Source organism: Onychomys torridus, chromosome 5, assembly GCF_903995425.1.
Source record: "Onychomys torridus chromosome 5, mOncTor1.1, whole genome shotgun sequence".
In the NCBI taxonomy this organism is placed as follows: Eukaryota; Metazoa; Chordata; class Mammalia; order Rodentia; family Cricetidae; genus Onychomys; species Onychomys torridus.
The window spans coordinates 99,220,770-99,247,737 of record NC_050447.1 but is presented as its reverse complement, the minus strand read 5'-3'; the positions used below and the strand labels follow the sequence as shown (position 1 = coordinate 99,247,737).

The following is a 26,968-nucleotide window of genomic DNA, read 5'->3' as shown; positions in this document are numbered from 1 at the left end:
GGGCCTGAAAGCAGAGGCACCCTGGGCCTTCCTTTTATCAGCAAGGAATGGGACCGTGAAACATGTAGGGCTCTGGCAAAATGAAGCTTCTCCTGAGCTAGTGCCACACACCAGAGTATAAGGAGCCTCGTGCAAATAACAAATGCAAAGATAAGTTCACAATTTACAAAGTGTGAGCTATGCAGGACAGGCGCTTCCCAGCGTGAGCAGACACACCAGTGCAATCAGATGAGCAGGCAGGAAGCAGACAATCACTGCACAATTGTGTTTGTTATCAAACACCTAAACATGAAGTTATGATATTATTATTAATCTGATTATCATCTTGAAAGGATCTAGATTCATGGAGGAGATAAGCTTCTTGCAACACCTGAGAGAGATTCTCTGGACAAGCTTAACCTCTGGTCCTGTGGATGAGGGATTTTCTTGATTAGGTTAACTGAAGTGAGAAAACCCACTTTCTGTCTGGCAGTGACTCAGATAAGGGAGGGAGAGCTTTGCTTTTTGCAAGCTTGTCTTCATACCTGGCAAATTGTCTTCCTGATGCTGGCACCACTGCCTGCATTCTTCACAGACATCAGAACCCAACTTCCTAAGTCTTCCAGTGTGGACCAAAAATCAGTCACCATTCAGGAATCCTCCAGGCCTTTGGTGCCAAACTGGACTACAGAGGTTCCCAGTCTCCTGGACTTAGCAGTTGCTGGGCCCCTCGTAAAAATGCAGTAGTTGTTACACTATCCAGATTGAATCATGTAAGCCAATCTAATAAGTGATCTTCTAATATATATTCATTCTATCAGTTCCACGTCTCTGGAGAGCCCTCACTAACGCATGCAGGAAGAGATAGAAATCATAACGTCAGAACAATGTCTCTTAACAGACAAAAGAACAAATTTAAAAGACCCAAACACTGGAAATTAAAAATAATATAACCTTTAATTTAAAAACCAAAATGAAAGAAACAAATAAGAACCAAAATTACCCACAATCCAATGCAAGAGCCACAGAAAAATACAAAAGAGATCAAGACTTGTCAAAAGAGTTGGATTCTGATTTGTGTTTAGGACGAGTTAGAGAGAAACATAGACATGGAGTTGAGACAGCATTTAAACCAGCACTTAATAGTTTCAGTGGTCACACGCAATTGCCAGAAACCTGCTAGTCTTTCTAATAAAACACACCTGACAGGAGCTTTTGTAATTGAGTCTATTACTAAGTGAAGTAACTCGCCCTTTATTAGATATTATTGTCCTTTTGGTCCAACCAGTTGAGCCAACAGGACTCTTGGTTTCTTTGATATGTTATTAGGCCCCCTGACTCCTGCATACTTGCTGTGAAAATGGTAGTCATATCTGCCATTTCCTCACTATGACATTTTCTTGTCATTGGAGGAGATTGCTCAAAGACTTCCACTTGGCTTTTCCTCCTTGATAGCTCTTACTCTATAGCACATGGGGATTAAGTGAAGGCTCTACTGCTATTCGTGACATTGTTATGCTTTCAGTGGAAATTACCACTGTGTGTGTCTGTGGACATAGTGCTCATTATGTGGCCCACCTTGGCCAGCACTTCATCTGTCATTCACTTCCCGTGTCCCTCTTTCTCTGAGAGATCATTATTGGAGTCTGGAGAGAGGGCTCAGTGGTGAAAAAGCAACACCTGCTCTTTCAGAGGACCCAGGTGAAGTTCCAAGCACTGACATGGCCTCTCACAACCATCTATAACTCCAGACCCAGTGGATCTTACACTCCCATCCGTCCTCTGCAAGTACCAGGCATATGTACAGTACACAGACATTCATGCAGGCAAGGCACTCATACATACATAAAGCATCTGGGTTTCTTTTGCAGGGTTTTTTGTTTGCTTGTTTGTTTATGTCCATTGGTGTTTTGCCATGGGTGTCAGGTCCCCCGGAACTAGAATTATAGACAGTTGTAAGCCACCATGTGGATGCTAGGAATTGAACTCGGGTCTTCTGGAAAAGTAGTCAGTGCTCTTAATGACTGAGCCATCTCTCCAGCCCCACATAAAAGTTTTTAAAGATCTTAAAAACCTAGAGAAGACCACTATGTCATTTTAAGTCCTCCAAACAACTGTTAATGTGCAACTATTATCCAACAGTGGTCAAAAAGGCATGGCCCTGGGCCTGGCATTAGTGCATGGTTCTCCAATGTGAATAACTTTACAAGTTGCTTTGGGGAAGAAGTGGGGGCACTGGTAAGCCACCCAAGCTGGTGTTTTAGCTCTTTTTCTATAGGGACCCCCAGTCTTCTCAGTTGAGGGGACTCAATGTGTATCAGGCTGAAAACCAGGCAAAGAATTTGACTGTCAGGTCTCAAGACTCAAGCCTGTCAATCAAGCTATTTGGAAAGCAGCAGCAGGGGAATAGAAAGTTCAGTACCTGCCTGGGTAGCAGTGTGAGTTCAAGGCCAGCCTGAGCAACTCAGTGACACCACTTCCAAGTAAAAATTCAGAGGGATCTGGTTCTATAATTCAGCAGGAGAGCAGTTTGTCTGGAACAGGGTAAAGATATTTTGACTGTTAATAGAGACACTACCCTTTAACTTTCTAGTCAGCAATTATTCTTTCTCCAGGAATGATATATAAATAGATTTAATTTAATGTTTTTTTCTTACATGTATGTGTTCCACATACATGCCTGGTGCCTGCGAATGTCAGAAGAGGGCTTTGGGTCTCTGGAACTGAAGTTATGGATGTTTGTGACCCACCATGTTGATTCTGAGAACTGAACTAGGGTCCTCTGTAAGAGCATCAAGTGTTCTTAACCACTGAGCCATCTCTCCAGCCCCTACTCCATCAATAATATACTTTGATAGCTTCTACTCTGTCTTCTCATTAAAAATACCACATTTGGGGGCTCAAAAGATGACTCAGAAGGCGAAGCACTTGCTAAGAATTCACCCCCAGAACCCACCTAAAGGTGGGAGGGCAAAACTGACTCCTGAAAGTTTTCTCTGACCTGCACACACACACACACACACAAGCTTTTAAATTAACATATTTGATGGACCATCTTTACAAATAACAAATCAGGACTCACAGGAACCACCCATAATCTCATTTGACTTCCGATGGCTCAGTGCTATTCTGGAATCTTGACATCTTTATTGCTGCTCCAGAAGCCTGTTCTTCAAAGCATCTACTTTCCATCCAGCCTACAGACACAACCCACCTTTCTGTGAAATCCTGTGCCCCCTGAGCACTAATCACCTTGATAAACAGTCTGTATTCTAAGCCCTTCAAACACCCCTGTCTTATACAGGAGGCTTGCTTTAAGCATGTCTGCATCTATATATGTGTGTCCCTTCCTCCATGGTCTGCTGTGCCAATCTGGCATAACTACAGAGTTTAACTAATACAGATATTGGTGGCTATCAGGGTTCAGTGGACACCCACACAGATGTCCTTCAAATTTTTTGAAGAGCTGTGGGGTTGAGAGGTCTTACTCTATAATTAAAGTTAGATATAAACTTGGCCTCAGTCTCATGCAATATTCCTGCTTCTGTCTCCCAAATGCTGGAAGATAGGAAATCAGCCACTAGTCTTGGCTTCTCACTTCAGTTTTTTAAGGCATATTCAGAGTTATGGAATGCCATAGTCTTTCTTAGGGTTGTGTTTCCTACATGCCTCCAAATCCCAGACACTCTGCACCAGCTAACGATAACACATCCCTTTCTATCGCCATTACAATCAACCACGGGAGACAGTCTGCAATCACAGGCTATATACCCTTTCAAAACCCCACATACCCCCAGAGGATGAAGTGTTGCTGTTTACCCAATAAACTATATAACTCTAGCAGCCCACTCTGAAAATCTACTCCCAAAGCCCATGGCATTTAGGTTCCTCGATTTTAAGTTGAGCATTCTAGTAGGAGAACAGAAATGGATGTTCTTATACACATTTATGAAGGTGCATTATTAAGCAGGAGTGGAGAGACGGACGAAAACAAGGCTATGGCCTAACTGAAAAGTACCTTCAGCCTGCACCCATCAGCAGCTTGGGAACAGAAACTGCACCAGAGTTGGTTCCAACTGAAGCAAGGTACTAAGGTATTTGCTTCTAATGCCAGTTAGTCATTGGGTGCAAGCCAATAACGCAGGAATGAACCTCCTCGTCATTATAGTGTCCCTCCTCGTCATTATAGTGTCCCTCTGACTGAGGAGCAGTGTCCAAGCACTCAGTGCTCACAGCAGCAGGTGGATGGATACACCAGTCAATCAAAGGGGACTTGGAAGGGGCAAGCATTCCCAGACCCATCCACTGGGCCATGAGTCAAAGAATAGGGAAATTCACAAAAACTGTTTACAGTCAATCTGCAATCACAAATATTTTATATCAAAACTTGTTCTCGCTGGTGTGAAACATGCTGGTACATTTAAAACCTCAAAAGCATATGTCAGAAATGGGAGAAGCCAAAATGCAATTAGCAAGGCATTCAGCTGAAGGAGTTACAACAAACAGAACAACAGAAGGAAATATTAGTGATAAGAACAGAGGACAGTAACTAAACAGAAGACAAGTGGTACTCAAAATAAGAAAAAAAAGTTTTCAAAACTATAGTAGAGCTAAGATATATCTCAGTTGGTAGAGTGCTTGCCTAACATGCAGGAAGCCTTGGATTTGAACCCCAGCACCATATAAAGTAGACATGATAGTACACCTCTCTAACTCCTGAGATAGCATCTGGTACCAAGAACCAGAGTTGGCAACATGGGAGTAGAAGCATGTCTTCAAAGAACAGAACACTTGACTTGGAAGAACCAAGATGCCTAGCCAGAAGTTGTACTTTGAGGTCTGGAGTTCCCAGGGAGAAACCTGGCTAGTAGTCATCAGTTTGGAAGTCACAGCACATTAGGAGTTGTTAAGGTATGAATGAGATTGCTCAGGGAGACCTCAGGGACTCAAAGGAAAGGATGAGAAGTTGGCAAATGAGCCGAGAATTAGGAGAACCAGTACAATCCTAACTTTTACCTGTAGCCAAAAGGAGCAACCTGAGGGAACGAATGAGAAGTCTCAGCCAGTAAGGGCAGACGCTGACCTTTGACTGACCCAGAACCCATAAGGCAGCAGGAAAACTCAACTCCTGCACATTGTCTCCTGACCTCCATGGTAATGGGGGAGGGGATAATTTTTTTAAATAAAATAAAAATTTAAAGGAACAATGATTGCCAAGCAAGGTAACTTACACTTGTGGTCCCACCGTGGAACGCTGAGGCAAGAGAAGAGTTGTAAATGTGAAACCGGCCTGGGCTACACAGAAAGTTTCAGGACACTGAGGACCACAGAGTGAGATCCTGTTTCAAATGAATACAACAACAACAATTTTTTAAAAAGGGGCTGAAGAGATGGCTCCACAGTAAGGATCCAGATTCAGTTCCCAGCACATCAGCTCACAACCACCTGTCGCTCCAACTCCAGGGGATCTGACACCTTCTTCTTGCCACCCCAAGTACCTGCACACACGTGGCACACACTCAGACAGACACACATACACAAAAACAATTAAGCCCCATAAATAAATAGTGAATGGAACAGTGAACAGTGAAAACCAGAGGTCATTGCCCCGTCTAGTTTTAAATTTACTGTTCCACTTTTTTTTTGTTTTTTGTTTTGTTTTGTTTTGTTTTCGAGACAGGGTTTCTCTGCAGCTTTGGAGGCTGTCCTGGAACTCACTCTGTAGCCCAGGCTGGCCTTGAACTCAGAGATCCACCTGCTCCTGCCTCCCAAGTGCTGGGATTACAGACATGCGCCACCACAGCCCGGCTCCGCTGCTTTTTTCTTGCATTTTCATTCACTTCTCATACAAACCAATGAATTCGTTAGCTCAGCCAGAAGTGCCAGGCATTCCTGTGCCATTTGTCTGCTTAATGGGAGACTGAGTTTGACTATGAGTGCATTGGAGAGACTGTGTAACAATTTAATAGACTGAAGCCCCATTAGAGGAGGGAAAAGTCCACTCAGAAGCCTGCAAGAGAGCTGTGTGTTTATTCTCATAAACAAGTGTAATATAACAGATATACGCAGGCAATGGTGCAGTGCTTTGCGGAGGGGCTACTGTGTCAGCTGGGGGAAGGGTCTGACGTTGACTAGCCATGTCTGCAAAGTGGCCTGCCTCCGTAGCTTAGACACCTGCCTCCTGGCTGGGGCTTGCTGTTCTGATCCAGCGGAATAACCAAGGAGCTAATGTGTCCAAGAGGTGCTTAAGAATATGCTCTGTGGTCATGGTGTCCAAATCATGGAGATTTTTGTGCTTAACTGCCTGCTTCTTAATCATGGAGGGGAAATAAAACTATGTAAAAGGAAGCAGTGAACAGTCCCACAAACTGAATTTGAATGAAACTCTTTGTAAAATTATATATTTATTTCTGTGGTTGTCTGTATACAAAATACATGTCATGAGTATCACAAAACTTCTGAACTTGTGCATCTCTAAATATATTTCATAAAATAAAGAAATAATGATTTTAATAGATCTGAACTTTTACCAAATAAACATGCACATGAAATTTTTAAAAATAACATGATGGAGCTTAACATCTCTGCTATATACAAACAGAAGTATCCTCTAATGAGCTGAATGCCTACATAAGTCTGTGTACATATTGTGTTTCTGGAAAATGCTACAAAAGGGATCCATACATGAAATATTAACAGCACAATATCATATGGGAATGCTGAACATGTATGTTAACTACATAAAACACCCATCTACTCAGAGGACAGGCAGGGTACATAAGCATTTTAGAATGTGCTCTGACACAGAAATGAAAGGTACATCTCATAATTCAATCAAAACACATACTTTTCCTGACATAGAGATATTCTAAATATAATAAAAGCTACAGAAATGATGATCTTAACTTTATCTTTACATAGTACATTAAAGACTACCCATTACTATGTGCATGTCAACAACTTCAGATGCAAGGAAAACACAAAAGTGACAGGACCTCCTGCAGTCTTCTAAAGCTGGTCACGATCACTCCCAGTTTTTGACAAAAACTGAAACATTCGATTGAACAATGCATTTCAAGCTGATAAACCTGCACAGAATTCATTTGGTCCTATTCACAGAGCACAGCCGGGCAGCCATTCGCTCAGACGACCAGAGCCCACTAGCTCCCTCTGGTTTTTATAAGTGCTTCTTTTATTATTATTTTTAATTCTTTCCTAATTCCAGATCTTCTACCAGCATTATAACAATAATACAAATAATAAAAAACAATAATTTATTTCCTCCTCAACATACATGGACATTCTTTCATTCCCTGTCTTTCAGACTTGATGGGTAAAATATACAATGCAAAAGCCAGACTTATCTATGTACTGGGGTAGTTCTCAAAAGCAAAAACCTTATGATGTTTATGAACATAACATTCAGTAACAAGGAAGTCCAGGGGTCTCTGGTTAGAAAAACAGACTAACCTTCAGAAACTGGTTCCACCCCGAGGTGACATTGTATTACAGTCACACTATGTTGTACCTGGTTTCTGGACACAAGAAGAATCCTGAATTTTCTCCCCACCCACAAGATAGTATACATACTACTTTATGATGCTGCACAAGCTGTAGTCTGTCATCAATTTAGGAAACAAAATACATATCTCTCATTTTAAAATGTGACTAAAACTAATTTTAGCATCTCTTCCTTTTTTTGTTTTAGGCAGATCGCTTACAGCTCAGACTGGCCTGGAACTCACTAGGTAGCTGAGAATGACCTAGAATTTCTGATCCCTCTGCCTCTACCTCTAGAGCACTGGGGTAACAGGCATGTGCCATCATGCCTAGTTTACATAATGTTGGTAACTTTCTTATATGGGAAAAATAGTGTAACTCTTGCTCTCAATAAAGCAACATTAAAACACCAGGATAACAGTAGGCTCTCCATGTTGTTCTCACACTGCCAGCACAGTTTCTCTCCATGGGAGAGCCTTGCTATACAAACATCACTGAGGAGGCCCTTCCGAATGTCTGAAAGTGCATGGCGGCACCAGCAGAAGTACTGATATGCAGTATCTACATTATGTTTTCTGTTTTGTTCTGATTGGCACCAGTTCAGATGAGGAGCTTTCTACTCAGTGATTCATTTACCTATTCACTTTGCTTTGCTACTTTAACATCAATAAGAGTACAGAATTGATTCTTTAGAAGACATGATTAACATGTTGAATGTACCTTCTGGTAATGTGATGAATATACCTTCTGATTTTTTCTGCAGTGGCAAATTTAGCTTGAGCGGGTAGGTAGATGGGTTGGTTGGTTGGTGGGTTTTTGAGACAGGTTTTCAAGTTGCAAAGGGTAGCCAGCCCCAAACACACTATGTAGCCAAGGATGACTTTTAACTTTTGATTCTCCATCCAGCTCAAGTTGTGAGATTACAGGTGTGAGCCTCTTGTGTCCAACTGCAGCCTCAGCATTAAGCACACTGATCTTCTCTAAATTAGTAAAATTCATCCTCTGTGTAGAAGGCAGGGTATTCTAAAGAAAACAATGTGTTTATATGTATCTATTCAGCTGTGGGGGTGGGGAGCTTTGTGTACGTGCATGCCCGCCCGTGTAGGGCATCAGGCTTGGCAGCAAGCACCTTAGCTGCTGAGCCATTTCGCCAGCTTCTAGAGAAAAACATGTGGTTTCTGGGTTTTGAGCCCTCCCCTAGGAGAGATGGCATAAAACACATCAGTGTCACTTCACAGCTCCACACCTACAGGGATGTGTGACAGATTCTAAGCCATATGTATGATGTGGTATGTGTTTAGACACCATAGCAAGAATTAACCCTTTCAGAATACAACTGGAGACATAACCATATCATGTTCTTCCCATGAGTCTGGCATTCTGACATTAAAACATAAAATACAAGAAAAACATCCTAAATAACATGTCTCCTCAAGACCCCAGGAGGACAGAGAGCAGGGGCTGCCCTGTAGTGATAGTAGCAGGAAGTTGATGGGCATGCAATGGTGATTTCAACAGATGCCAAGCATGTAACAGACTCCTCACCTGAGGGTGATGTCAAAGTCACTTCCAGTCAAGTGCAAAACTCCCAATGTCCCAATTCCACCACCAAACCAGTGATCGTAAGTGTCTTTAAAATTGAAATACGGCTAAGGCAACAATGACATAAAATTAAAACTAAGGAATTGCAAAGAACTGACACCTCAAAGCAATACACTGGACATATATCCAAGTGCCCTCTCTATAAACAAGGCACGACCCTTTACCAAGACCTCATTCATATGCTCTGTACACGCTTCCCAAATCTGTCAGTAAGTCTCACTTACTTGTGGATCTAACCAGTCATAGGTACCAAATTTCCATAGAGGAGACTGCCACTTTTGAGAGGGAAACGGACCTGCAACTTCTGTTAAGATCACTTCAGAGTTATGCCTACAGTTGTAATTCCCAATGGATAATTGATTACATGTTTTGTTAGACAACATATAGAGATGGTTTTGATTTGAGTCACATGTTTGGGTCCCAGGTATTAAAATACATGCACAGGAGAAGATGATGTCCTCATTTATTTCAACATTTTATGGCCATTATTATGCCTGTAACCTTCTTGAAATGTTCTTAAAAGCTCAGTTTATTTCTCATGCAAAATATCAGTGCTGTGCCTCACATTAAGGCAGCTGTCAAGAGGGACCCTGGAGTCTAAGAATCGCAGTGAAATGGAGAAAAGGCGGGAACAAAGAGTGATGCTCCATTAAGGAGAAATGCCCATCACTGCAAGAAAGAGAATCAGTTTGAAAGTTAGTTAAAATTTCTTACATTCAATTTTTATAAAATATTTGAATCATCAACCCCAGACCCCAGTATTTCACATCAGAAGACCAACTTCTCTGTTTCCCTAGCAGGCAAGATGGTTGCTGGCAGTCCATGTGTTTCACACTGTCAGATTTGGGAAAGTAAGCCTGTACAGAGAAAGCACAACCCAGATTGTGTCCCAGTTAAAATCCATCCTCCCAGATTCCCGGGTCCTGTGTCATGATGTCTCTCAAATACTGTGACATCATAAGCTCTGTTCATATATTCTATTCATGGAAAAATCAAAATAGCTTTTGAGGGAAAATGTATCTATTTTCTGTATTTCTTTAGTATATATAACTTGCAACTGTTTTGATCCCAGATGGTTGGTTGTGAAATCTGTAGAGGAAAATAATCTTTTGGACTTACAATAGCAAAGGATCTTACAAAAGCACTAGAAGTTAAAATTTTCCAGTTTGAATTTTCTACATGAGTAAAAACATATTCTTTAAAATGAGAAATACATAATATTTCTATATTTAGGGAAGAGGTGTATCATCTCTGCTATGATCAAACTAATGCAATTATCTTTTTCCTCATCTATACCTCACAAGGTGAAGGCACATTATTTTAGTCCATCCACAAACTGAAATCAGGAGCTATGGAAAAACTAAGTTTTTTCACCAATTTCCATCAGATGGAATCTAAATTTATAGAAAATAATCTGCTTGAAAGGCTAAAAAAGGCTAAAAATCTGCTTGAAAGTCTAATAAGTTAGGAGACTGGATGGATGGATGGATGGATGGATGGATGGATGGATGGATGGATGGATGATGGATGGATAGATGGATGGATGGACAGACGGATAGACAGACAGATAGACAGATAGACAGACAGACAGACAGACAGACAGACAGATAGATAGATAGATAGATAGATAGATAGATAGATAGATAAGATAGATAGATGGACAGATGGACAGACATGATATCCCTATGCAACCATGGCATCCTGACAGAAGCATGGCAGGAAGTGAAGGAATTGGGTGTCTGAAATCTACTTCCATTGTTCCCTATTCTATTCCCTTGTGTTTAGTAAAATGTTCTCTTTTTTTAATCCTGGAAAGAATTCAATCTCAACCAATATTGGGTTTCCAGCAGCATATAGGAAGCAGAAAGTTTGTTCCTGGTACAGACAGACTAGACACCAGTGAAAATCACAGGATTTCCTTATCTCACTCTCTGGTTCTTGCCTGAGAGTGTGCCTCAGCAGACACACCTGATGAGAATCACCAGTGCCCTGGAGAAGCATTTCCTCCCTCCAGAGTCACCTTGGGCTGTGTTTGGACTCTGACCAAGGTGGACCTTGGCTGGAGGAAGAAAGGAATGTCAACGGCTTCAGAGTATTTGGATCTATTGCCATCTCCAAATTATCTCTGAAACTAAATTGCATTTCGTTCAATCAACAGTTTATTGCTTTAAGAACATAATACATATTTTCCTATTATCAATTCTTTAAAAGTCTATATGTTCCTAGATAAATGCTTTAGAACAAGCTGCCAATACTCTTGCTTCCAAGTCTATAATATAGTATCCAATGGGAGCTAGCCCCTGTCTTTCTTCTTTACAAATGCAGGTTGTCAACTATCTTAAGGTACATATCCCCTCTGTCTCTCTTATTTGATTCTTCTAACGGAATTTTTTAAACATCTGTCATAAACATAAGTCATTCTGCTTTGAGCTACAAATTACCTAACCTTCCATTTAGCTTCTATTTTTCAAATCCAGCAGGTAGTGTCCCACCATATTAGCACGTTCTGCCTAACAGAGATGCTGTGTTCATTACTCAAGTATTACATCCCTGCATGCTCTTACATCCCATCTAGTTCCTGCTTTAAAAGCATCTATGCCACAGCAGAAGAGTCCTTGTTTTGTTCATTCTCTTCATTTTCTTGAGGACTAGTGACTGTCACTTCTGGTCTTGGTGGTCTTTGAGCATCTAAGCCAGCCTGGAAGAAAAATAGACCAAAACAATGATGATTACCTGTTTGTTTTATGAGGATAATAAAGTTCACATAAATGCCCCATTCAGTCATGTAAGTACTCCACTACAAACCATCCCTTGGGCCCCCTTGTTTTCAGTCAGTCATCTCCCCCAGCTTGCTATTTCAGCCCTTTATTTGAACTGACACCTCATGTGACCAATAAATGTGCTTTAAAATCAGGGTGTGGCAGCACATGTCCATAATCCCAGCACTTTAGAGGCAGAAGCAGAAGATCAGGAGTTCGAGGCCACCCTCAACTGCATGTTAGGTTTGAGGCAGAGTGTCATCTCTTATGTTGCAGGATTATTTTCTCTCTTCCTCTGCGTCTCTTTCAGTTTTTCCATTCAAAGGTGGATTTACCCTTTTCGGTTAAGTATTTCCAAAGTGAGGGAAGGAACAGCATCTCAGTTTCACCTCCATGTCTCACTAGCCCTCTCAACTCCTTATGATCCTCTTCCACCAGAATCTGCAGATTCATAGCATGATGCCGAGTGCCACAGAGTACCAGTGTCTGGCAGGGAAGAGCGGGATATAAAACCAGAGCATAGAGGCACTTCTCCCCAGGAACAGCCATTGTCCCTTGCACATCTCCTGTTACCAATGACATTTATCTCATTTATAATTCATCTACCCATGAGGCTGCTGCTAAAGAGTGAGAGGAGAACTGGCCAGTTTTCAAGCTACAGCCCATGAAATTCTGGACGCTTCACAGCCTCACAAGGGCCCCCAGTCTCAGGGACAAGAATAGCTCCAGATCACTAAACCCCACAGGCATGATTGATGCTAAAAAAAAAGAGAAAAGAAATACATATGTGTGTGTGCATATATATGTATGTGTGTATGTATATATGTATATATGCATGTGAACACGCAAGTATATGTGTGTGCATGTACATACATATGCAGAAATGCATATGTTGATATATATATACATGTAAGTATATATGCATGTTTATATGTATGAGTGCATGTGTATATATAGATATGTGTATATATGTGTGTGCATGTATACAGATATGTGTGTATATGTAAAATGCTTATATGTATCTATGAAAGCATTTATGTCAGTGAATATATATATATGAATATTTGCCTGTATATGCTTATATGTGTATATATGCATGTATATATATTTAGGTATATACCTATCTATGTTTATGTATGTATGTCTCCAGGTCTACATTTTATTTCACATTGCTTCCTTGTGAAGTATCTCAAATGCTATTATAATATAGTACCAATTCATAGTCTCAGTAGATAGCAATTGCTATTGTGTATCTGTCCTCTATTTCCTGCTGTTCCCTACAGTGCCAGTCACTACTGTGTATTTGCTGTCTGTTTCTTGCTATATTTATTTGTCACATTGCACAAGAACTGGTACATGTGGCAAAAATGTTACATGCAAACTGAATTTTTAGTCCTTTGTGAGTAAGGAATCCTTTTATAAAAGTCCATTGTTAGCCTCTAACCTACAGTACATGCAAGTTTAGATGTTCAAACACTTGGTACACTTGGAGTATATGTATATTAATGCATGAGGGCAAATGAAGATAACATATACAATCATTGAAAGAGAGCAGACAATCATGTAAGACTCCATCTCCTGGTGAGTAACTGCTCCATCTTGGACATTTGATTGGTCCTTAAAGTCTCCAGTGAGCCATTTACCTGAGCACCCAAGAATTGGGCTCACCAGTGACGTTATATACCACAGACACTCATGCTTCAGACCCTTGCCAAGTTATATAACTCTAAACTTAAGTGATGTGCAATTCCTATCAAAAGCCTTTTTTTAACTTTAGCTTTTTAATTGATTTATATTAACTGGAAAAATATGCTTATGACATAATATATAATGTCCTAAAATACATGTGCATTGCGGAATGGCTAACTTGAACTCATTAACATCTGCATTACCTCACAGTTTCCTTCTCTATGTGTAAGAATAGGAACACTCCTCTAGTATAAGCACATGTTGTTAGGACAGTCACTATGCCGGACAACACAGCTTTAGACCTTATTCTTCAGAGTGGAAACATTCTGTTCTTTGGCCAACACCACCACAGACCCAACCCTCAGTCCCCGGTAACCTTCATTCTACTCTCTGCTTCTATAAATTCAGCTTTTTATATACAGGAGCTCACACTGTATTTGTGTCAGTTTGTTTCACAGAACATCATGCCCTCTGACCTTATTCATGTTGTTGCAAATTACAGGAAGATTTTTACAAACCTTGCATTTTGTGAAGTCTAACTAGGTCATACACTGAATTAAACTAAACCACTGGAAGATTGCATACCAGGATCTTCCTACTGAGCCCCATGTAGAATTGCACTTTGATTTCACGTTGTAAGCTTTCATCAAAAGCTACATCAGCAGAGCTACATACAGAATCAGGAGGACTATCCTGAGCTCTTTATGAGGAATTGTGTTCTGTATGTCTTACACGGCCACGCTGTGAAAAATCTTACCTTGTGTAAACATGAAATGTGAGATATGCCAAGTGTTTTCCTTTACATGTTAAAGAAGCTTTATAGAAGTGCACAGTAGACCACAGGTAGTTTTGGAATGACTGACTGTTAAAGCTTGGCCATGAGAATACTTGGTACTACTCTGCTGTTAAACTTTCTTGTGCTTTGCTGCAGTGAAACAAACCAGTACCCAGTATGCTGAATGCTTGATTAATCTATTTAACGTGGGCTAAACAACTAGACTTTAATTTATCTAAAGAACAAAGAAGTCCTGTTAATGGCCATGATGTTCTTTAAATGGGTTCAATGTCTTACTGAGCTCAATACCATTTTCTAGTTTGTTCTTCCCTGGTCATAGCCTGGAGAGTGGATGAGTGGTAGATGGGTAGGTGGATGAGTGGATAGATAAGTGGGTAGATAGATGAGTGCATGAAACAAATGTACATGGCAATACTTGTTAATTGATTGAAATAAGTAAAAAATTGAAATTAAATGGAGCTCAGTGTTCCTTACTCTACCGGTAATAAAGAGTTCTGTTGCAGAATCTAAGTGTTTAGCTAATTTCCTAAGCATGTTTGTGTGTGTGCAGGCATGTGCCCACACATATTTATGCACAAGCAAGCCAAAATAATACAAGTACCTCATCTTGTCCATTGTTGTCTCCTTCAGTCTTTCCTTCCTCATCCACTGCTGGTTGAAGCTCCTCAGTAACCTGGTCCAGTTCCTCACCATTCTCTTCATCAGTGACACCATTTACCCGAGAGGAACTTGCCTTCTCCCCTCCGTGGTCTGGAATTTCCTCCTCTTGCTTAGGGGCATCAGCAGCCTCACTACCCTCTCCATCTTCAGCGTCACCATTCATTGCTGAGAAGTCTTCTTTCTGCTTGACATCTTTGTTTGTTTTCTCGCCATCTTCTTCCTCATCAACTATTTCTGCTGGCCTCTTACGGAGCAAAGGAAACAATGGGTAAAAGAAATGTGACAGGGCTCCTCCACTGCACACCACAGAACTATGCTCAAACATGTACACTACTAATGATGTCCAATTCCTATCAAAAGCCTATTCTCCTACTTCAAGTTGGCTATATGATATTAAATGTACAGTTAAAAATGAAGAAAACTACAGTGTTCTTTAGGGGCTGGAAAAACTCTAGCATGTGTCATCAATAGCAAGGCTCAGGTCAAACACCAACACTCAGTATGAACTACCTTGAGTGTTCTGCCCAGGAGGACATCCACAGGAGGCAAATGCCAGGCAGGAAGTGGAGCTGGGAAGTATGTGGATTCAGTAACAGAGGAGGAGCAAAATTCCAGTCTCCATGGAGACCTAGCAGCTCCCATTTCCCATCACACCCTCTGCTCACCTCTCTCCAAAGACACCCAATGGAGTGAGCCACTGAGGCACACACCTCTGAAGCTAGGAGAAGGCAACACTGTCATCAAAACACAGCAGAGACTAAAATGCGGTGGCACAGATCTATAACCCTAGCACTCGGGAAGTAGAGGCATGAGGATCACTAAAAGTTCCAGTTCAGCCTGACCTACATGACAAGTTCCAGGCCATCCAGGACTACATAGCAAGGTCTGACTCAGAAAATATAAACAAAAAAAGAAAGAAAGATATATCACATGTGAAAGTGATTGTTTCTATATGCTACCAATAATCTAAAGAAGAAATTACTAAAACAATTCCATATATAGAAGCATTAAAAAGAATGTTTACAAACAAATCAAAGAGATGGAAAACTTGTACATGATGAAAGTGAGAAATAAGGCTCAAAGATACTGAAGATGATAAATGTGTTCCACACTCACAGTTTAGAACACTTAGGCTCAAGACAGCAATGTTGTTGGACGCTTTTTTACTTTTTTGGCTCTTTGCTTTTTTGGGGGGCCCACCACCCAGCTACCAAATAAATACACACAGAGGCTTATTCTTACTTGTGAATGCCTGGCCTTAGCTTGGCTTATTTCTAGACAGCTTTTTTTTTTTTTTTTTTTTGGAGCTGAGGATCGAACCCAGGGCCTTGTGCTTGCTAGGCAAGCACTCTACCACTCAGCTAAATCCCCAACCCCTAGACAGCTTTTCTTAACTTAATTATCCCATCTATCTTTTGCCTCTGGGCTTTTACCTCTCTCTATTTCTGTATATCTTTTCTTTCTTTCTTATTCCAAGTCTGGCTGTGCGGCTGGGTGGCTGGCCCTTGGCATCCTCCTCTCTTCCTTTTCTCATTCTTTGATCCTCACCTCCCAAATTTCTCCTCCTATTTATTGTCTCTGCCTGACAGCCCCACCTATCCTTTCTCCTGCCTTGCTATTGGCCATTCAGCTGTTTATTGGACCGATCAGGTGGTTTAGACAGGCAAAGTAACACAGCTGCACAGAGTTAAACAAATGCAACATAAAAGAATGCAACACATCTCTGCATCATTAAAAACGAATGTACCACAGCATAAGCAAATGTAACACTTCTTAAAATAATATTCTACAATACAGCAATGCCTCCCAACAGAATCTACAGGGTCATAGAGCTCTCACTGATACAAAAGCCAGCACAGAAGTCCCACATGATACATTTCTTGCCACCATCATATGAGTGAGAAAAATACTGACCAATTCAGTGCCCACAACACCATGTAGCAAGAGGCCAAGCTGGGCGAGGGCTGAGCCCAGAAAGTCTGGCACAAAGTCCTGGCTCCCACCTTAAGCAAATACCGCAGGATGAGGCTGCACCCCTCACCTAATGCCACCAGGAAGACAGTCATGTGTGCTTTTAGTGGCCAAGGAAAGTGACATCCACACTGTGCCTCACTGATTGTGCTGTTTAAAGAGTTAGCAACCTGAAAACCAAACATCTCTGTGCCTTTTCTAGAGTCCCCTGGCATGATCCAGGGTGGACATTATAAGGACTGTTGGGCAGAGTCTTGTAAGAAGTATTGGAGAGAAACACTACAGTGCTCACAACTGAAAAGAGCCGGATCCTGCAGACTTTCTCAGGCAATAGAGTAATTGCACATGGGTAGCTTAGAAGCTGTTCAAGTGCACTGCTTATGAGATTGCTTTGGCTGGAACATCTTCCTATTTTTTCAAGCTTCACTGCATCAACAACCCCACCTCCTAAGGTCAATGACAGCTCTCTATCACTTCTTCCCTATGGGCAACTTCCCGGCCTTGGGGCCTCAGAACAATTCTCCTTACATGGGGAGGGGAGTGTCTAGATAACATATTCATAAAAATAAAGAAAAAGCTCATAACTTAATTGTTTAGGGATGTAAATACAGTCCTCTCTTTTCTGAGTAATTGTAAAAGTCTATTAAGATGATTACAAGTAAGTGGAAAAAATCTATTTTCCTGACATCTGGATTTATAACTAATAATTAATTGTAAATGAGAACATTATCATTTTTCCTCCCCTTAGTCTTAACTTCTTTCCTTGACCAATTCTCAAACTTTTAATTTTCCTCTTTACAGAGGGCTGGTGTGTCCCTAGTCTCTGAGCATCTGGTCCCCGCCATCATCACCATCACTAGCCATCAGCATTATGCTCTCCTCTCATTATTTCAATTAGACTTCCCCAGCATGGCTACTTAGTAGTCATCAAATAAAGCCACAGCTGCCTAGCACAACTTAAAAAGACGCAGGATTTTGATACTGAAATAGCAATTTGATCAATTTAAATAAGATGGTAACATTAGTTAAAAGGCTTATAATCCTTTAAAATACCCCAAGTCTGGAATAAAACTTACTATTACCATAGTTCTGCCATTCAGGAAAATACACACACACACACACACACACACACACACACACACACATCAAACCTCTGCTGTGACAGATCTGTAATTAATAAGTGAAAAGCAATGTGCTTTTTTTTGGTGTAAACGCCTTTGAAGCAGACATTAAATTATTAAAGATGTTTCTAGTGTATACATCAATCACAATCCCAGAAGGAACACTCAGCTTTATACACACACACACACACACACACACACACACACACACACACACACAGAAAGGGGAAGGGGAGAGAGAGAGAAAATCTAAATGATGGTAAGGTCCTGTAAAGAAACATGCCCTCCCCCTACACGAGGGTGGTTAACCAAGAGTACAGGGCTTGCACTAATGTATGAATGGAACATTTCCTAAGGGTTCACATAGAGTTATATGTTTTCTTTCACATATAGAAACAAAGTGACGTTCAGATTAAGAAATTTGGGCCAGTGAGGTTGCTCAGTGTACTTAAGTGAGGTGCCTGAGTACTTAAGTTCTATCCCCAGAATCCACATGGTAGAAGGAGAAAATTCACTCCCAAAAGTAGTTTTCAGATCTCTACACATGTACGGTGGCACACACTTGTGCATGCACACACATAAAAATAAAATTTTAAATGTAATAAAAAAAGAGATTAAGCCACTTAGTGGTTTTTCTTCCTGTGAGTTTATACAGCTAAAATGCAAGCTGGCATATGATTAAGGCCCACTGGGAATGGTTAGGCACAATTTTCAAAGCTCATCAGCCTCCCTCCCAGAAACACTGGTTATTCCTTGCTTTCAAGGATCAGGGCATACATTTTTGGCAATAAAGTGCTGTCCACTTCCTAAAGCTGGAGATGGGCTGCAGAAAACAAGAGCAAAGACGACTTCGGGAATAACAGGGCCTCAGGTGACACAGTTCCCCACCTTGGCGAGGCCAGTGAGGCACAGCCCCAGGCAGCGCGCTTATATTTCACTTCCCAACATGCAAGCATGGTTATCCCCGAGGTAGAGAATGAGACAGAAGGGAAGGGTCCTGACTCACTGGGATCAGAGTCAACAACACCTTCCAACATCCTAGAAGATAAAGAGATGCAAGTTCCCCCTGAAAGGGCAGAGCTAGAACTCATCTCTGCTTCCGCCCTGCTTCTCCTCACTGATGATGCTTTGTACAGAAGCAGCCATTAAAACCCGACTCCAGCTCCTCACACTAGTATCACTGTGATCTTTTGAGGAACATGAAATCAGAGATACACGCCATTTTCTCACAGTTTCAGACTAAGCTGTTTTGCTGGCCTCCCTCAGCAATTCCTAAACTGCTGTCAGCCCCCAAACCTCAGGAGATGACTATACTGGGACAGTTTCTAGAGAGGTGACTAAGTCAAAGCCATGGCATTTGTGGTCCTGAGCTCTGTGTGAGTGGTGTCCTTAAAGAAAGAGGGTAATTGCAGAGACTGAGGTAAGTTCACATGAGGACCCCAGGGTGACAGCCATATGGCAAGCCCAGGAGAGAGGCCTCAGGACAACCTAATCGCCAACATCTTGATCTCAGACTTACAGCCTCCCAAACCAGGGGAGAGCAGATTCCTGCTGCTCAAGCCACTCAGCTTGTAGTTCTTTGTCATGGCAGACTTTGTACACTCATCCACTACCCAAGTACTCCTTTACCTGCCTGTGTACACATGGGTACACACACACACACACACACACACACCTCCTTGAACATATAATGTGGCAGGGAAGAGAAATTGAATGCAGCCTCTCCCAGACTGAAATTTGGTGTGAGGAGAATCCTCTGAGAATTCTTTCTAAGGAAGAAACAAACAAAAATACCTTTAGCCCACTCCCCTGTGCAGCCAGTATCCAAGCTGTTCCTGTGTCTGTGCATGGAGAGTGCATCTTTTCCCACAATTAGCACCACCTACTCCATGAAGCCTCCTGGCTCCTTCCGGTGGAATCACTCGCTGCTAGGCACCCGTACTATGTGCCCATTCCTTTGGGGCTCTCTAATCCCCTAACTGTAGGTGATACAAAATATGTACACACAAACCACTAACCAAAAATAGAGCCTCCCTCTCCCCTCAATCAATCAATCAATAAATAAATACTGGCATAGAGTGATGGGGGAAATGTCAGCCTTCTCTGTGGAGACCCCCGGGAAATCCCTCAGGAGAGGTCTTCTCTTATTCATCTCTAAGCCCCCTGCCACAGACTAGTGATAGTCGTAGTCTTTAATGAGGCAAAGGGTAACAGTGCCTTGGGAAAGCACCAATGGAGAGGAGGGAGATGCAATTTATCAAGTGCTCTCCTGGTACCAGGTGTCATGGTCTATGCATCTCATATGCATAATGACATTCACATTAACCTTCAACAATGATTTGAAAATAATACCATTATTATCCTAATTTGCAGATCCTGAAGAAGATAGAATTCAGTATGTTTCCCCCACCATTTCCTGGGATGAAGCGTTTAGAGAGAAAAATAAAATTCTGCTCTCCAGCAGTTACTGCCACAACTTTAGCGTCGGGTTCTGAGTCAGAAGCCTGAGCACTCAGCACCCAGTGACACCTCCTCTGCAGACGTCATCCCTGATTGGACACCCCCATCACAGGGTTCTTGACCATATGGGCAGCGTGGTCACAAATATATCATGTTTAAAAGGCATTTGGCTGTAATGAGGCCTCTTTAAAAGAATGTTACATTTTTATCTTAAAATCTGTCAGTCCCCTGGTTGAAATCTGGAAGAAAATACAAGTGATGACTGTTGATGCTAATTTTGGGTCAAGAAGCTTTATTCTAGTCACACCACTCATCTACGGTTGTTTTTAAAATCATATATAAGAAGGGAAACAGAGATTTGCAAAAGCAGTGACTTGGAAAGCATTTTACCCATGATCATGTCCTCTCCCTATACTTGCATCAAATTTTAGTCACTTTGTGACTCAAATTCTTAGAGAACAGGTTTTCATATAGAAATCGTTTCTCCCAGGGGTATACACATCCTGAAATTTCAGGACTAGCTTCTGTCTATGAGTAATTGCACAATACTACACTCTAAATAAAACACAATTCTGTTTTACTGGAGTTTAAAATGTATTCATTGTGCTCTATTTGAAATATGCATTAAGCTGATGTACATAACAATATAACCACTTGTGCAGAAGTCATTTAAACTTCTATAGTTCCAGCCTTCCAGACTCCTTGTCATTCACCCAGAGCACATGAGGTTAATAGGTTAGAGACATGTACATAGCATACACATGTGTACAATCACACACACCACAGACCCTACATATGAAAATCAACTTTTGCCTTTTAAAAAAGCAAATAATGTATTAATAACCTGAATTTTACAAAATATAATATATTTTAGTAATTGCTCTTACTATTTGTTATTAGAAAAGCTAAAGCAGACGTCCTCTTTCATATGACACCAGCAATAGCATTTGGAGTACATTTTGTCCAGTCTGCCCACATCACATCTTGCTATTTAGTCTCAGTCTGGGAGTTGTTAACACTGGCTACATCCTTGGAGCATTCAAGTATTTTAGAAAGTATGTGTGCTGCTACCAAGATGGACTCAGGGTTACTGAGTACCAGGAGAAAAGGACATAGGATGTTGAAATCCTATGGAAACAAGGCACCAGACACTTGGAAGTTACTTGGAAGATGACTTCGCAACAGGATGAGGCTGTCCAAGTGACTTTGGCATGAAATGCCACATCACACTTTTGTCAGTAACTAAAGCATCAAAAATTAGAAACAGAAGACAGTTAAGCCAGCCAGGCCCATGGCTGGTGCCCAGCCCACTTAGGAAAAAAACGTGCCCTCATTTATTATATTAACATCACCATTCCTGAGGGATGTGTCTTCATGTTCCAAGGCTCCAGCTATCTAAAAACAGAATTTCCTAATCAGGATACACTATCTAACCACCCTTTCTTGCACAGCATTCGTCCCATCCTGAAAACACAACACACCTAGAAACTGGAGAGCTGAGTCAATAAAGGTGGGGAGACCTCCCAAGGGGCCCATGGGTATTGCCCATTGCATCTGTAACACAGGGATGTGTGCAGGTTTGGTGCTGACTCTGGAATGGAAGGTATTTCTGTACCTTATGGCAGAGGCATTGGCGCTGAAGGTACAGAAATTATTGTGCTTGTTTTTATTTCTGTTCCCATGGAAACTAAAATCATCTCCTACCAAGTTGAATGAGGTATTTTGAAATAATCAGTTTCAATTTTTCATGATAGCAAAGTACTGCTTTTTTGTTCTCGGCTTTCCAAGGCTCACTTTCATGGGGGGGGGGGTGATGATAGTGTCTGAGGGCACAAAGACCACAAAAATGGTGATTACATGCAGAGGCATGATCCCAGGTACAGATGGGCAGTGAGACTGAGGCTGCCACTGGCCAGGGATGTTTCACCGAGGCCCTGTGGAGCTCTGACAGCTCCTGTGACACCCATGCAGTTTCCTGCAAGTAGATGGCATGGGATAAGTCATCAGTGGGGGCACAAAAGAGACATGTTGATTTTACTTTCACTGAAATCTTTGCAGGCTCCAAGTTAAAGTTTAACAGCATTTCTCTCAATTAAACATAAATCTACAAACACAACGCCACTAAAAGCCCAATTTCTGGTGAGCGCATAGGGAGGTTAGGAGTGCTGGCCCCCTCACCCTGCCCCTCCCAGCTGTCTGTGCACTAGCAGGAATGTGAGCCATCAAGTCTCTGTGGCTGGAATACAAAGCACCAGTGAACTGCTGGTTCACACTCCTTTATGAAGGCACTGAAGGCCGAGTGGCCCTGTGCTCAGCTAGAGCCAATTATGGGGAAATCAGAAGCTCCTAATCTTTCTTCCGTGACAAAATAAAAGACTCAAGTCTAGGGTTCCTTTGGTTGTAAATGTCTTACACTTCTGCTTAATAAGCGCATCTCATTGAAGCAGAGTTGGAGTTACATTATTGCATGTGAAAAACGGATACTTAGAGGACCTTTCTCTTGCTGGGTTTCCGGGAGAAGCTGCAGGGGATTGCCGGTCATCTCCAAGAAGCAGCTAAAGACAGAGATTGACTGACAAGCCAGGAAAATCTGCGGGTTCAAATTTCAAAACTCCTCTTTTCTGGTTGTACCTTCTGGGCTGGCCATAGAGTCTTTGAAGTGGTATTGGGTTCTGCAGGTGTAAACATCTGAAGTAGTAGTAGCCACAGCTGAAACTAACTACCCAAGGGGCTGGACAAGCACCATAAATGCTTAACTTGGGACCAGTGTGAGAGAATGGGGAGATCAGTTGAAGAATATGTGCCATGCCAAACAGATTAGGCACAGTATAGTCTGGTTTGGCAACTAACAGTCCTCTCCTAGGGAATCCGGTCATAGGCAGTCAGTTCTCCAGCTCTAGCACAGATTAAATGAAGACATTTTAGGATGAAAGTGACTTCTGGTTGAACACTGTAAACTGAACAAATGGGTTTGTTTTGCCCCCTGCCATCCTTCAAATGTCCCTCCAAAGCATCAGTAAAGGGGATTTTTAAAGGGATCCATAAAGACACTGAAGACTGAAAAGGAAGTAATAGCAACAAAAACAGGGGCCCAATAAAGTCGATAGTCGTCTTGCCAATAGGAGTAGCTGTCAGAAAACTCAAACTCAAACCTGCAGAGAGGGAAGCTAAAGAATGGGTGTGTGCAACCCTTGTACTGAAGCCAAAGAGAATAAGTATCTTGGTAGGAGTCCCAAGTCCCCTTCTCACAGGGAGGTCCTGACTGTTGAGCACTAGGCTCACACAAAGAAAACAGCCAAAGAGTCTCCTCATAACAAACAGAAGAGCAATGCTAAAACTACCGAAAACTAGAGAGGCTTTTCCCATGAGTCTTGCAAACCAATTGCCCTGCCTTGGATTCTTCCTGATAAGCTTTGCCTACAGACTGTCCTTAATGATTCACAAAAGTCTCCCTAGCACTGAGGCAGAAAACAAAACAGAAAGACAAATAGAAACTCATAAGAAACAGTGGAGTTTTCAATAGCAGAACATCAGTATTTGGAGAAGGGAAGATGTCACATCCATGAAACAAGAACAGCATGTCATAAAAAAGAACACTCATGGGCTGAGGAGATGATTTTGTTGGTAAAGTAACTACTGCACAAGCATGAGGAGCTGAGTTCAGATTCCTAGCACCCACTCAATAGTCAGGCTTCCATGCATCATTAACCCTAGAACCATGGGCAGGAGGAGTCAGAGACAGGAGAATCCCTGAGGTTCACTGATTCAAACATGCTCCAGCTTCAGTGAGACACCTTTGCTCAAAAAATAGGGTTAAGGGTGATAAAGACACTCAAAGTCAAACCTCAGTTTCTATACACACACACACACACACACACACACACACACACGTACTCACGTGCACATACATACAATCAGGTATACGCTACATATACATACACATATAGACCAAATCGGGGAATGAACATTCAGAAAATATGAAAGTATCTAGCACTTAAAGATATGATAATCCAGGTGATAATATCAATAGATATGGTTGAAAATATGTGACATTGGAAGAGTTCCTGCCAAGAAAGCATGAGGCATTGAGCTCAATTCCTGACAAAGTGTGTTTGTGTGACTTACACCCTGTATCTTTGATGTTACATTTGTAAGATACATATATGATATAAATTGACTTTTTTTTAATCTAAGAAATAATTCATAGAGATGCAAAGCAGAAGAGATAATTAGTGCTTCAGCATAGCAGGCCCTATGTACAAATACTGAAGTTCCAGAATTACTAAAGAACTAGTTTAGCATTTCTTCCAGAACTAAAATAAGAAAGGCACAATGAGCAATCAGCAAGCAAAGAGACCTACACCAAGGAGCCTACTTAGAAACTGTCCAAATGCTAGGAAAAGAGAAGTGAGCCCAGAGACGGGGAAGTGCTAATCACAGAAGCCCAGGAAAGGCAAAGCTACCAAACTTCTCAACTGTTCTCCAAATTGGGAAGCAAAATTGAGCAGGGTTTTCAAAGTCCTAAGAGAAGTCACGTGAGTATAGAATTTTATACCTAGCCATAGTGACAGTCAGGTTTGAGTAGAGAAACCAAAGCCACTTTCAGATATGAAAAGCCTCTCACTGGGGCTGTAGCAAGGTAAACCACTTGCCTCTGTATGTATGAGGCCATAGGTTCAAGCCCCAGTAATACTGAAAAGTCTCTCCCATACAGAGTGCCTCCTATGGAGCATTTCTACGGCAACTACTAAAGGAAAATTGATTACACCTTCATTTTGTGTGGGGAACGTTCCTTTAACGATGGTTTAGCTGAGAAAGAAGACATATCATCCAAATACCAGGATCCATCCCCTGAGAAACAGAGGGAATTTCCCAATAATGGTACGGAAAATAACCAGCCGATGTGAGAAGCAGAAGACTGACTAGACAGCCTCAGCAACTGGAGGGCTTGAGAAAAGGGACAATAGAGAGTGCATAGTGTGCATATATGCATAATGGTCTAATGGAGACCCACAGCCCAGAACCGCCCAGAGCCACCCAGAACCGCCCAGAACCGCCCAGAACGCTAAGCTAAGGAAAAAGCAATGAGTAATGGCCAAGCTAGGGAGAGAGGAAGAAGGTTACAATGTAACTAGAGTCTACAAAAAAAGGTTCAAGGAAGAGAAAACACATAGTGAGGATAGCCTGAGGATTCCAAATTAAACCAGCAAAAATAATTATAAATAATATTAGAAAAAAGGGAAAAGGGTATGTTTGTAAATTGTGTTGACTTATTATGAGTGGGAGGGAGAAGGGGCGAGTGGTAGAGTAACCAACTCCCTCAGTCTTTGGGAAGAAGGTTTAATAAACAACACCTGAACTGTAAAAAGCAAAATCAAGAGATTACTTCCATGAAATCTGAAGTGACAAGATCATAAAATAAAATTATTAAAATGCCACATGCCCTCATGTAAGACTTAAAGATCTCAGAGGTATTAAATTGGGGAATTATATGTTTTAGAAAATATGAAATAAATTAATGCAAGTTGGTTACCCCAGGAAGAGAAACATGGGGAGAAGTAGGGTAAGGAGGTGTGGTTTTTGCTGTAACCCTTGTCGAAATGGTTGACTTGAAAGTATTATATGTACAACTTTGACTGAAATATATACATGAAATAAATGCATCCAAAAATAACATGCCATACCTCCAATTAAAACAACAAAATAAAACTTTATCTGCTCCAACATGGTGCTTCTACACTATTTAACAAAACAACTCGGCATAAGGGCATTTTAAAATTCACATTATTTTACTACTCAAAGTCAATTCTACACATCATCCACACTGTGATGATGGAGAGTCAGGTATCATCTCTGCCTTCTGAGAATCTAGTTGTATTTTAATGGTACTTGTTTGCTTGTGTCTCTCAGATGGAAGGCCTCTACTTCCTGGTCCTCAATGGCTAAGGGGAATTTAATCAACAAATATGAAGTAGAGTCATTTCTTGTCTCATGACTTTGGAAAAACATTGTGTTCTGAAGGCTCATAGTGGCACACAGGTCACCAGTGCTGGGTATCACCTAATCTGGTTCTTATCCTGAGACCCTAGGTTGATTTGAAGTATACATACAAAAAAAAAAAAAAAAAAAAAACATTAAATCTGGCATTTTTTTTTTTTCAAGACAGGGTTTCTCTGTGTAGCCTTGGCTGCCCTGGAACTCACTATGTAGACTAGGCTAGCCTCGAACTCAGAGATCCACCACCCTCTGCCTCCTGGGTGCTGGGATTAAAGGCCAGTACCAGCACTGCCCAGCCTGCCCTATTCTTATTAGACCTAAATTCTCCGCTAATAAGTCATTTGGTCTGGCCTTCCCAGATACAGAGACTCCCTCCCCGTGTGTTTCAAAGCAGAGCTGAGCCCAACATTGCAATGGCTGGACTCTAAAACTTT

At 41.5% G+C, this 26,968-nt stretch overlaps 1 protein-coding gene across 3 annotated transcripts in view; it reads right to left on the bottom strand.

The window, feature by feature from the left end:
• Positions 1-7,764: 7,764 nt before the first annotated feature.
• Positions 7,765-26,968, bottom strand: part of Dcdc2 (doublecortin domain containing 2) — a 208,089-nt gene continuing 188,885 nt past the window's right edge. For 2 of the 3 annotated variants that reach the window (XM_036188982.1, XM_036188981.1), the window contains 2 exons: positions 14,927-15,229; positions 10,724-11,779 (listed from right to left, as the gene is read on the bottom strand). In XM_036188982.1, coding sequence (XP_036044875.1) covers positions 11,675-11,779; positions 14,927-15,229 — 408 coding nt within the window. In that variant the 3' untranslated portion in view covers positions 10,724-11,674. Of the gene's footprint in view, positions 9,751-10,723; positions 11,780-14,926; positions 15,230-26,968 lie in introns of those variants that run through there. The other variant, XM_036188983.1, reaches the window with a different exon arrangement.